General features: G+C 46.9%; 1 protein-coding gene across 15 annotated transcripts in view; it reads right to left on the reverse strand.

Annotated features, from left to right (window-relative positions):
* Positions 1 to 9,856, reverse strand: part of NOX5 (NADPH oxidase 5) — a 54,127-nt gene extending 44,271 nt beyond the window's left edge. For 8 of the 15 annotated variants that reach the window (XR_008311468.1, XR_008311469.1, XR_008311470.1 and 5 more), the window contains exon 1: positions 8,945 to 9,051. Coding sequence is in view for 4 of the 15 variants with exons in the window: in XM_053272623.1 (XP_053128598.1) it covers positions 1,287 to 1,323; positions 4,443 to 4,480; positions 9,158 to 9,299 (217 nt within the window). In the remaining 11 variants the exon portion in view is untranslated. Of the gene's footprint in view, positions 1 to 1,286; positions 1,324 to 4,442; positions 4,481 to 4,539; positions 8,863 to 8,944; positions 9,676 to 9,835 lie in introns of those variants that run through there. The other 7 variants (XM_053272623.1, XM_053272620.1, XM_053272627.1 and 4 more) reach the window with 7 other exon arrangements.
* Positions 9,857 to 12,529: the final 2,673 nt, after the last annotated feature.

Raw genomic sequence — 12,529 nt, forward strand, 5'->3', positions numbered from 1 at the left:
GGTCATTTTCAATATGATCCTGCCAGGCCAAACAGTTTACCCCTGTTGTAGTGTGCAATCTGGAAAGCGCTCAGTAGATCAGCTACCCACACACAACTGCCTTACAGAGCAATGGTACAAGTGAGCAATTAACACACATGACTGGGTGTTTTAGGCTGAATTCTTTATGCTTTATAATAAAGAAAGTGGGAGGGAGGGAGCAAATGCTAGGGCAGATACAAGGACACACAAATTCAAACCACCGAGGGCAGCCCGGACAGCCACAGTTCTGTCTGGACAGCTGGTCCTGTGGCAGCAAGCATGACTTGTCCCCTTAGCTAAGCACGGTTCACCCTGGTTGCATTTGAATGGGAGACTATGTGTGTGAGCACTGTAAGATATTCCCCTCAGGGATGGGATGACTGTTCTGGGAAGAGCACCTGCCTGCTTGCATGCATGCAGAAGGTTCCAAGTTCCCTCCCTGGCAGCATCTCCAGGATAGGGCTGAGAGAGACTCCTGCCTGCAACCTCGGAAAAGCCGCTGCCAGTAGACAATCCTGAACTAGATGGACCAATGGTCTGACTCAGTATAAGGCATCTTCCTTTGTTCCTATGAACAGGAATATTATTTATTTATCTATCTAGTACATTTATATACTTCCCTTACAAAAAAGTCCCTGGGAGATTCACAATACGCAGACGTCAGTCTCACAAGATCTGCTTTCTTTTTTATTCGGACCAATAAGGACCACCAACTGCAGCCAAGTGCAAAACAGTGAGGACAGAGCCAGGAGCATAAAAGGGGGTCAGGTGAGGAAGCCAGTTACCTGCTGCACCCCATGAGTCATTCACTGGGATAACCTGCACATATGAGTCCATTTCTCTGTTACCACACAACAGAGATTCTAACATGAAACTCTAAAACTGACCAGCAAAGTTACACAAAGACCTGGTAAAGGACAACAAACTAATACTCCTATGTCACAAGTGAGGTACACTGAGGCTGAGAGACACTATTAGCACAAGCCCAGCCATGGCAGAGAACTACTTTAAAACACACACACAGGAAATTTTACTTGCTATTGTAAAACTATCTGGCGACAGAAACTCTTGCTGGTCTGCCATATCACTCAGAAATCTACCAGAAGAACCTAATCTGTTTTCTGCCTGCTCCTTATTCAGAACACTGAAACACAGGCCCATTTCTGTAAAAGCCTTACAGAATAGGCTTTTCAACTTATAAGTGACTGTACACTAAGGATCTTCAGTTATGCCACAGAAAGTTAAAAAAAAAACCAAGTTCTCACCTGAAAGATGAACAGTTACACCTGGGTTAAGAGAAAACTGTAAAAGAAAGAGTAACTTTAGGTCAATGCCATGGACTTTTCATCATTGACATAAACATAAATTTAGTTTTTTAAAAAATTACCAAGATACAGACCCACACATACATACACACACACACACACACACACCAGCTGCCCTATCTCCCAGTGCCATTCTTAAAATGATATATGCTAAATCATTGTAAACCGCTTAGAGAGCTCCGGCTATAGAGCGGTATATAAATGTAAGTGCTATTGCTATTGCTATTAAAACACCAGGATAGTCCAGAGATATGCAGATCCTTCCCTCAAACTTCCTTCAAAAATCAGGGGAATCTCCTTTAGTGTCAAGTGCTCCTGACACAAGAAATAGTAGAAATGTGTCTTCTCATTAAGAGAGATTCTTTACCTAGCCATTTACACCCCATCTTTCAGTCACAAAAAGGTGCCTGTCCTAAGTGGCTTGCCATAACCACAAATCCCACATGCCAAATCAGATCACAAGTGTTGTTTTCTGTTCTGGCTCGCAGTGGCTTTACCAGACCTTAGCTACCAGAGATCCTTTCTTACTAAAGATGCTAGGAAGGGACCTTGGCTGGGCCTTCTACATTCAGCTGGTGTGCTCTCTTTCAGAGTTGTGGCTCTTCTGTCCCATCTGGCCTCCCTCTTTGCTTGGGAGTTTTTCACACTTCGAGTAAGAATGGGGCATTACAGAAGGCAGCTTCCTGTTTGCATCTTAGCTTGCATCTCAAAAGCCTGACTGGCAACTGAAATACAGGTGGTTTTTTACCCTGGACATAAGGGGGCAACCCTTAAACTTGAAGAACTCTGAGTTGTGTGTGAACTGCTCCTAAAGATCTGGCCGAAGTGTGAAAGCACACACACCCTTCCTGAAGAGATTCGAAGTAAAAGCACCCTGCGAAAAAGCTCCTGGTGTACTGTGTTGTCATGTTACTATTAAAAAATCTTTACTTATTTGTCTAGAGCTGTATATACTGCACCCTTCAGTCCTCAAATGGGCCCCCATTCACAATTTACAAGAGTCCTTTGTAACTCTTATTATTTATCTATTTTAGGAATTTATATCCTATCTTTCCATTAAAACATAATGTCCAAGGTGGCTCACAGCAACATAGAAACAAAAATCAGTAAAACAAACACAGAAGATAAAAAAGATAACATCCAAGAGGCAACAATAACAGCACAGGATGGTTGAAACAGGAACATAACATTTTGGTTGCCTTTATTTAACTCATTCTCAATACCATTATGCAAAGTTAAGTTCAACACAACAAGTTCAACATGGGTTGCAAACAGGCATCAGCCTGGCCTAAATAGCAAGTGAAATAATTCTTCCACCAAGACCTCTTTTATTACGCAAAAACAAAATACCAGATGTTACAAGTTAAAACAAAACCAGTTTCAATGTAAACAACAGCAACTGACGGTGGCGTTTTTACACTGAAACCAGTCTTGGTGGAAGCATTGCTTAGAGCAAATATGCGCATAACATCACCAACTTATCAGCAAGTAAAATATGTGACTTCAGTTAATGCCAGTAACCTGCAAACCCACATGACCTGAAATATATTTGCTTCAGTATGATCTCAGAGTTACCCACATGACAGCAAGGTCCAAACGCCTGCTTAGCTAGTCCTCAGTTCAGAGACCAGTAGTAAGGGCAGCTTTTGGAGGAGGCAGACAGGGTTCCGGGCAGGGTAGGGACAGTGGCAAGTATATACTAAAGTCAGGCAGATGGACAGCTTACCAAAGTCTGAGTGTTGGTGGCGGTGGGGCAGGGGAGCAAGGCAGTCTGGGTTACTGGTCAACATTTGTATTTAGTTAGTTTTACATTTCTATCCCGCTCTTCCTCCAAGGAACCCAGAGTGGTGTACATGGTTATGTTTATCTTCACAACAACCCTGTGAGGTAGGTTAGGCTGAGAGAGAAGTGACTGGCCCAGAGTCACCCAGTGAGTTTCATGGTTGAGCGGGCATCCAAACCCAGATCTCCCCAGTCCTTGTACAGAAACCAAGCCTAAAGCAACAAATTATATAATAAGTCAGTAAGTTTTATTATGGTCCTTATATATGGTCACCCAAACCCCTGTCGATGCCCTGAGCATCTGGTCTGGCAGGGCTAGCATGGCAAGCAGCAGAAGCCTCTTTGGCCAACCTCTGGGTGGTGCTGTAGCACAGCACAGAGAAGGCCAAGAGCTCCCCCTGCCTGTCTTGGTGGCACAAGGAGTCAGAGGGCCAGCTGATGGAGCTTCTGGTTCAGGACCTTCGTAGTAGTGAAGTTTACTATATGCATGGGTGCGAGTGGGTGGAGGGGGCAGAGGCGGGAGAAGAATCATGATGCAGGCAACCCTGCCCCTTCTACGCACTCCACCCCCCCACGGCGGTCAGGATGTGTTTACAGTGGCCGTTATGTGTGAAAACAGGACTTGCACGAACGGTACCCTGACAGACTGGGTGTAAACATACACATCCAGTCAATGGACATTGGCCCCTATTCTCACATTCTGCCCAGAGCATGGAGATCAGGCGCATGGAGAGGCTGGCACCAGCAGGATGGTCGCCACCCCCTCCGTGTGCAGGAGAATATCCACACACAGATACACATTCCCAAGCACTCATGCCACTGGATAGGCAGTCGTTTTTGTAGCCAATGCAAATTCCACTTTGGGGTTCAGTCACTGCTGGTCGTATCTTGGTCACAGGGAAGTTAGCAGTTAAAAAAATCTTTACTTATTTGTCTAGAGTTGTATATACTGCACCCTTCAGTCCTCAAATGGGCCCCCATTCACAATTTACAAGAGTCCTTTGTAACTCTTATTATTTATCTATTTTAGGAATTTATATCCTATCTTTCCATTAAAACATAATGTCCAAGGTGGCTCACAGCAACATAGAAACAAAAATCAGTAAAACAATAAACACAGAAGATAAAAAGATAACATCCAAGAGGCAACAATAACAGCACAAGATTGTTTCTCTGTCATGCAAATAAATTTATAAATCTATTTGCATGACAGATAAAGCTGAGCATTAAACTATTAATGTCTATTCTCTTGCTAATTGTGTAACCTGGGATTGGGAAGCTCAGAACTATAATAGTTTTCCAAATCACAGTTACCTGCACTCGTTTAACATTTTCATAAGAATGTTTCACATCTAAAAAAAAAGGAGACACGTTTTAAAAAATCAGAATCAGTCATATAGCAGAATATTACCTGGATTTTAATTAATTTCACACTGGTGAAGGTGACAAAGGGGCCAGCTTTCTGCCTTTGTGTCTGGTGTCAAGGATTTGGGAAGAGGCAGGAGAGGTCAACCCAAACAAATAAATGTGCAAGTATTTTTTGGAATACATTCTGACATAGAGTTTGCAGATTTCCACTACACATACTACCTTTGCCAAATATTCCCAATGTAGACTAAGCCAGGACTGCTGAACTGCCACCTCAGCACACCCCAGAACATTCACTAGGTCAGCCGCTACAGTGGCATAAATTCTCCACAATTTTTGTGTGTGGCTGAAACTTAATGAGGTTGTGAAAAAGTGGAACATCCTGACAATTTTTATAAAATAGAAAAGAATCCTGGGAGGAAAACAGGATGCATGATCCACCAGGAACAGAACAAAAGCAGCGGTTTATACCACCAACATGTTTGAGTTATGAAGTATTTTTTAAGATGGAAAAATGTTTGACACAGAGTGAGAGACCAAGTGGAAATAAAAGGAGATCAATGAAATACAGAATTTCAGTATAATTACTGAATTGGAGTCTCTATAGTTTCGGCTTTAAAAACACACCCTGAAAGGCCTTTATACAAACCATTTTAATGAGACTCAATAATACCTTATTGATTTTAGATATTTTATTAAGCGTTGATTTCTAGATCCATTCACACCTTTCCCAAATACAGAGAAAAACATGGTCAGCTTGTTTAACAAGTACAAGATATTTAAAAGGCTTTTCAGATTTTGAAAGGTGACAAAACATGCTGAATAGTCTGTAGGACTATGGCAAAATCTAATCAGCAACATAGGCAGCTGCCATATACCGAGTCAGACCATTGGTCCATCTAGCTCAGTATTGTCTACACAGACTGGCAGCGGCTTCTCCAAGGTTGCAGGCAGGAATTTCTCTTAGCCTTGTCTGGGGGATGCTGCCAGGGAGGGAACTTGGAACCTTCTGCATTCAAGCATTCAGCTGTTCTTCCCAGAGTAGTAGTAGTAGTAGTACTACTACTACTACTACTGACTTAGTACTACTAAAGCAAAATTGGGATCATTCTAGACAATTTTGTCTATGTGAAATTTCTAAAACACTTTGTGAAGATAATTCATACTTGCCCTTCCTGCCTTGCCACACACATATATACCAAGTTGTGTCACAAGTAAGCAAGCAAGCGGTTGAGCATGATGGCTTATAAGTCTCCTCTAATAATTCTAAACAGTATTTTATTGGTTTGAGACGAGTGCTTTCACTTCCTCCTCTGATGCAATCAGCTAGTTACCAGGTTTCTATCTATACCACCCTGGGGAAAAGGTGCAGAAGAGGGCAACCATGAAGATCAGGGGTCTGGAGCAGCCTCCGTAGGAGGCTAGGCTACAGCATCTGGGGCTCTTTACTTTGGAAAAGAGGCGACTAAGGAGAGACACGATAGAGATGCATCAAGTGGAGAGAGTGGACAGATCAAGTTTTCTCCCTCTCTCACAACGCTAGAAACAGGGGTCATCCCCAGAAACTGAAGGTCGGGAAATTTAGGATCAACAAGAGGAAGTCCTTTTTTACACAGCACATAATCAAACTATGGAATTCTCTGCCATGGGATATGGTGATGGCCACCAGCTTGGATGGCTTTAAAAGGCGCTTAGACAAATTCATGCAAGACAGGTCTATCAATGGCTACTAGGCTGGTGGCTGTGTGGGCCACCTCCAGCCTCAGAGGCAAGAGGTATCAATACCAGTTGCAGGGAAGCAACAGCAGGAGAGAGGATATGCCCTCAGCTCCTGCCTGTGGGCTTCTCAGAGGCATCTGGTGGGCCACTATGTGAAACAGGATGCTGGACTAGATAAGACCTTGGGCCAGATCCAGCAGGGCTGTTCTTATGTTTGTACAAAACCACCTGTCTTGTAATATGAAAAATATGGAATGTATCTAGACTGAACTTTTAAATTCTTAAATGAATGAATGAAAGGGGTGGACCATTTAACCTACCTGCTAGAACATATTAAGGATCTAAAGATAAGTCTAAATAGATAAGTACAAGAAAACTAACAGTTCAAGCATTGGATATAATAAAGAAGGCTCTATATAGCAAAGCAAAGGGAACTGATTAAGCCAATCTTCTTGCTGCTGCAGGATTACTGAAGGGTGGGGAGAAATGACCCTTTAGTTAAGAAAACAAGTTTCATTAGTGACTGTTCTGTGATTGTTGTCTCTGGAGAACAGACATATTGGGGAAAGAGAACATGACCTGGGCTGACAAGAAAATAGTGATCCATAGTCAACCGTCATCTTTTACATTTCCTCCCAAACTGTCGAGAATAGCAAGTCATATTGGACAGACGGACTGATCCGTGGCCACTTGATACTCAACCTTTCCTGTCCAGAAAGCCATTTTATACATTGAAATGGCAGGGCAGTTCTGAACAAGAATATGTATAAAACATGTCTCTGAAAATAAGATGACTATTTAGCCTTTTAAATGATTAAGAAAGGAAGGAATTCCTCAATTACTTCAAAATAAAATTTTTTAAAGCCTTTGTGAAAATTATACCACCAGGGGAATAAGGTGGTGTCAGGTTCGTGGTCTATAGCTGACACCTGCCTTCTTATACAAACACACAACTTGTCTCTCAGGTGACAGAATATTAGTGGTTTAATGGCTGTGCTTGGCCCCTGTAACCTGAGGCATGTGGACAGAGATTGTGAAGGCAACTTTAAAGGCTTGTGACTAAACTACCACCGTCAGGGCAATAAACAGTGACTGACATCCAGACTAAGTTAAAGTGTGTTGTCAAGTCAACTTCAACTCCTGGCACCCACAGAGCCCTGTGGTTGTCTTTGGTAGAATACAGGAGGGGTTTACCATTGCCATCTCCCGCACAGTGTGAGATGATGCCTTTCAGCATCTTCCTATATCACTGCTGCCCGATATAGGTGTTTCCCATAGTCTGGGAAACATACCAGCGGGGATTCGAACTGGCAATCTCTGGCTTGCTAGTCAAGTCATTTCACTACTCAGGAATGACTGTGAAGGTCTATTTAGTTTCCATCAGACTTTCATTGAGTAATTTAGTCAGGATTTAGCAGAAACGGCTCCCATCCAGGTCAGGTACCCACCAGCCTTGCCGAACTTCAGCCCAGCTGCTGCCTCCTGAGCTTTCACACCGTGAAGCCCAACGGTGGTTCAACAGGGCTTACTCCCAGGTGAGTGCATGAGACTGCAGCCTTACGGTAATTGTGCAATCCTATGCATGCTCCCTGTAAGTAAATAATGCTATTATGCTCAGTAGGGCTTACTCCCAGGCGATGGTGTTCAGGATGGCAGCCCTCCACTGCCCTCCTCAATGCTGTTGTCTCAGAAGTAAGCCCCCACTGACTTCAGTGGGCCTTGCTCCCTAAGAAGCATAGGTAGGATTGCAGATTTTGATTGCATCCCATGCACACTTACCTGGGAGCAAGCCCCATTAAAAGGGTGGGGGGGAGATGCCTTAATTTCCAGTCAACATGCATGGGACTGTGTGGTTTGTAGGGTTGCCAGCCAGGCGTCTAGTGATGCAGGGACGCATCCTTGTACTCCCCGCCCCCCCCCCAGGGTCTCAGCAGGCAAGACACAGAGCCTTGGGCTTTCTAAGTGGAAATGGTGTGCCGCTCTTGCTATTCCAACCACTTACTACCATCTTAGGAACAGAGGAAGCTGTCTCGTCCTGAGTCCATGTAGCTGGGTAATGTCTACACTGACTGGCAGCAGCAGCTGCAGCTCTCCATAGTTTCAGGCAGGAGTCTCTCCCACCCCTTCCTGGAGATCCTGCCAGGGATTGAATGTGGGACTGTCAGCATGCAAATCCTAGATGGGAGAGACAGTCAGGACATCCTAAAAGCGAAGGACAGGGAATGCCCCCTGAAATGCAAGGGTTCCTCCTGACTGGCCATGAAATGAATTCCATTTCTGGGTGGCATTCCCTGGAACTGACACAACCCTCGAGTTCTTCTGGTAACATCCATACACCCCCACACCCCCCCAGTTCCCTGTAAAAGGGATTCCCAGACGCTGTTGACGACAACCACCATCATCCCCAGCTGCAATGACCCCTAGCTGTGGATGCTGGGAGACAACATCTGCACACTGCCCCCTCCCCCATGTTTGCATTTATCCAAGTGAGGGGGGCTGCCCCGGAGGGTGCCCGCTGCTGCTGCCAACCCTGCAGGGTGGGCCAGCATTAACTAACCTCAATGTCGGGGGGTGGGTGGGGGGAGAAGGGGGTCAGTCACGCTTTGAACAGTAATGGCTAGGGGTGTGTGTGTGTGTCGGAAACAGCTCAGTTTCTGGGGGGCAGGCTGCTCCCCGCCCACCCACCCCCTTCCCCGCGTCCTCCTTCCTCGTGGGCGGCCCGGACTCACTCTGGGCCGCCGCCGGAGCTCCGGGCGGCAGGAAGAGGAGGTCGAGCAGCAGGAGGGCCCAGAGCAGGAGCCGCAGCCGGCGGCGCCGTCCCCCCATCCGTCTGCCGGCGGCGGCCTGGGCCTGGCGGGCCGCGGCAGCAGGAGGAGAAGGCGCAGCCACACAACCGTCGTCGCCCCCTCGCCCCCGTCACCGCCGCCGCCTCACAAACCAACCCGCCGCGTTCGGCTTCCACGTTCGGCTTCCACGTTCCCGAGGGCGCCATTCGTGGCCCCTCTCCGCGCCGGCAGTGGGAGGGGGGAGGAGGAGCCGCCGCCGCCTCCGCCGTTTAAGACAATCAAACACATAATGAGTCATAATAAATAATAAAACTAAGAATAACAAACAATAATAGAGGCGGGTTCTCGCCCCACCCGGTCTGGAGCGGGGCAGCGCCCGCTCGCCCGCCCGCCCGCCTCCCTCAGGAAGGGCAGCCGGAGCTTCCACTGCTGCTGCTGCCGCGTCTCCCTCAGAGGGCGGAGACAGGGAGCCGCCGCCGCCCCGCCCTTCTTCCTCTTCCTCTTCCTCCTCCCCCCGCCCCCGCGAGTCCGCGCGCTCGTCTCTCGGTGGGGGCGCTGCATAAAATGTCACCACCCCCCCGCCCTCCTTGGTCTTGGCCCCTCTCCCGCCCTGCAGCGCCCTCCGCCCCCCCTTATTCCGGTCCCGGCGGCCATCTTGGCGGAAGACCAGCCGCTCGCCGGGTCCTCCCCCTCCCCCGCTTAGTCTCAGTCAGTCAGCAGGCAGGGCCGGAGGAGGAGGAAGGCGGGCAAACAAGCAAGCAGCTGAGGCCGCCTGCGGGCTGAGGACCCCCCCCAGCCGCCGCCCCGCCACAACACCCTCCCTCCCTGCCACACCTCACAACATTAGCAGCAGCAGCAGCAGCTCAGGCCCGCCCCGGCCAGGGAAACCGACCCCCCCCCCCGACGGATTCTTCCTCTTCCAAGCCAGCCCTCCTCGTCTTCTTCTTCGTCGTCCATTTCGTGGTCCAGCTCTGGAGGACACACACCGCTATTCGCCTGACCCTGGACAGGGGTGTGTGTGTGTAGCAGCCGCCGCCGCCGCGACCCCCTGGAGGAGGACCCAGGCCCGCTTTTTAAAGGGATGCTGCACGGCGTGCGCAGCCATCATTCAGACAAGGCCACCCCTCCCCGCCCAGTGCCTGGATTAGGCCCCAGTGGCAGCGCGGTGGTGGGGCTGGCTCCCGAGGAGGGCGGTGGCCTCCTTGCCCGCCCACTGCCTCGCCTCACAGCCCTCCTCCACTCATGTTCCCAGCCCAGGGATCAGGCCCCGCCAGTCCAGCACCCTGGTTCCCACAGGGGCCCACTGGGAAGCCCACAGGCAGTCCCCTTTGAGGCTGGAGGTGGCCCACAGCCACCAGACTAGTAGCCATGGAGAGACCTCTCCTCCATGACTTTGTCCAAGCCCCTTTTAACGCCAGGCAGAAGCAGGATCCATCCTGTTCTTCCACCCCCTCACAGACCTACCACTTTTGGAAGTGTTCAAGAATTCAAATCCCACTTTTCTATACTAGCATATACCCAAGGAGGTTTACGTTTTTAAGAATGAATTTAAATAATGGGCATTTCAGCACAAATTTAAACATTGACAATGCCCAGCTTTTCAGATACTATTTATGAAATGTGGTCCCCCCAGCTCCACCTTTCTCTGTAGGCAAAATAGACATTGTATGCCCTGCTATTCAAATCTAGGTACATCAATATATTTTAAAGGTAATTTTAAAAAAAACACCAACAACCCTATTGTAGAGATCTGATTTGTTGGGACATTTGGGTAACCACCAAAAAATTGTTTTGCTTCTACTAATACATTTAAGTTACTTTGAAGTTGTATTTATATGATGAATCTGTAGGTTGTCTTAACATTTACAATTCCCATGTCTGGTTTTTTACTTACCTTTTTGTATTATTTTCTAACTGTAAAACTTGAAAAGACACAACTTAAAACCTGTTTGAAAACTCTCGTGGCCGACCGTAAATTAGTCTTTGAAGAGGCCAGTTAAGTCTTTGGTGGGAAGCTGTTCCACACTTTGGATGCCACCACAGAAAAGGCCCTGTCTCACCCTGCCACCTTTCAGGGATAGGCCTCAGATGAACAGCCAAATCCTGGGGGGCCAGTCCCTACAAGAGCTGATCCTAAGCTGCATGTGCTCTCATTCACACGCTTGTCATGGCTCCTTCGGAAGGGGGTAAATGCTCTTCACCCACCCCAGTTCATATCCGAAGTGCCTAGCAGGCCTTCCACTTATTTCATCCCTTCTCCATTCATACCTCCACATACATGCCCCACACCCCTTTCCCCTTTGATACTCCCCTCCCCCTAACAGCCAGGCATCCATACCTCCTCTAAGAGCCCATACCTACCTTGCTGCAACTACCAATCTCCTGTCACATCATCCCTTCTTCCCCAGAACCCGTGATGGAGTTCCATTTTGCCACCTATGCTGTTTAACACCTCTGTGAAACTAGTGGGGGAGGACTTGGAACCGTGTCATCAGTAAGCAGAGGAAATATGGCTCTCTTTCTCCTTTCTTCACCAAGGCTGTGTGGATGTCCTGAACAGGTGCCTGGCATTGGTAATGGTCTGGATGCAGGCTAATCAACTTCCACTCAAACCAGGTAAGACAAAGCCACTTTTGGTTAGGAGCATGTTTCATTAGAGATCTGGTCTGTTTGGGATGGAGGTACTTCTCTCCAACAAATCAGGTTTGCAGTTTGGCTGCGCTATTAGATCCAGTTTTGTGGAGAGATGCCAGACATCTTCCATAGCTTATAACACATTTTACAGGCTTCAGCAGGTATGCCAGCTGCGGCACATCTTGAAAAGCTTGGACTTGGCTATAGTTCATGCTCGAATAGCTTCTGGACTAGATTGCTTCAATGTACTCTAAGTGGGGCTGCCCTTGAAGACTGTTTGGAAGCTTCCATTGGTTCAAAATACGCTACTCAGTACAGGTCAGGAATTTCTAAAGAGCTACATGGGCAGAACAGGGCTTTGGGGTGGTGCCCTTGCCTAGGCCTACTCTCACTGCTTTTAAGCAACAGGTGGAGAGCTTATAATCCTACCATTGAATGGGATTGAATCTATTTGCTGCCGCTGACTTATTGTTTTTGGGCTATATTTGGTTTTAGATTTTTTTGTTTTTAAAAGTGTTTCTTTTAAAATGTTAACTGCTTCGAGATGCTTTGACTGAGAAGCAAGATAGAAACATGTCAATACTTAAATATACAAGATAATAAAATAAGTTGGTTACTATTTATTACCAGTGATATGTTTGCAATTTAAAACAAGTACAGTACACGTTTCAAAATAACTGGATTTAAACTGAAGTTTTGAATTCAAGCATTTGGTGGTGTTGTGTTACATGGATTCCCTTCTTCACATAGAAATGATTTTTATGTTGTATACATTCTATATTATGCAAATTAACCATAGTACTTGATAAAACAGAGAAACCGAAGTAAACCTGTTACTGTTAATATTCCTATGATACGATAGGTTGTTATAGAAGGAGAGCTGGACTTGTGGTA

The sequence above is a fragment of the Hemicordylus capensis genome, chromosome 10 (assembly GCF_027244095.1).
Source record: "Hemicordylus capensis ecotype Gifberg chromosome 10, rHemCap1.1.pri, whole genome shotgun sequence".
NCBI lineage: Eukaryota > Metazoa > Chordata > Lepidosauria > Squamata > Cordylidae > Hemicordylus > Hemicordylus capensis.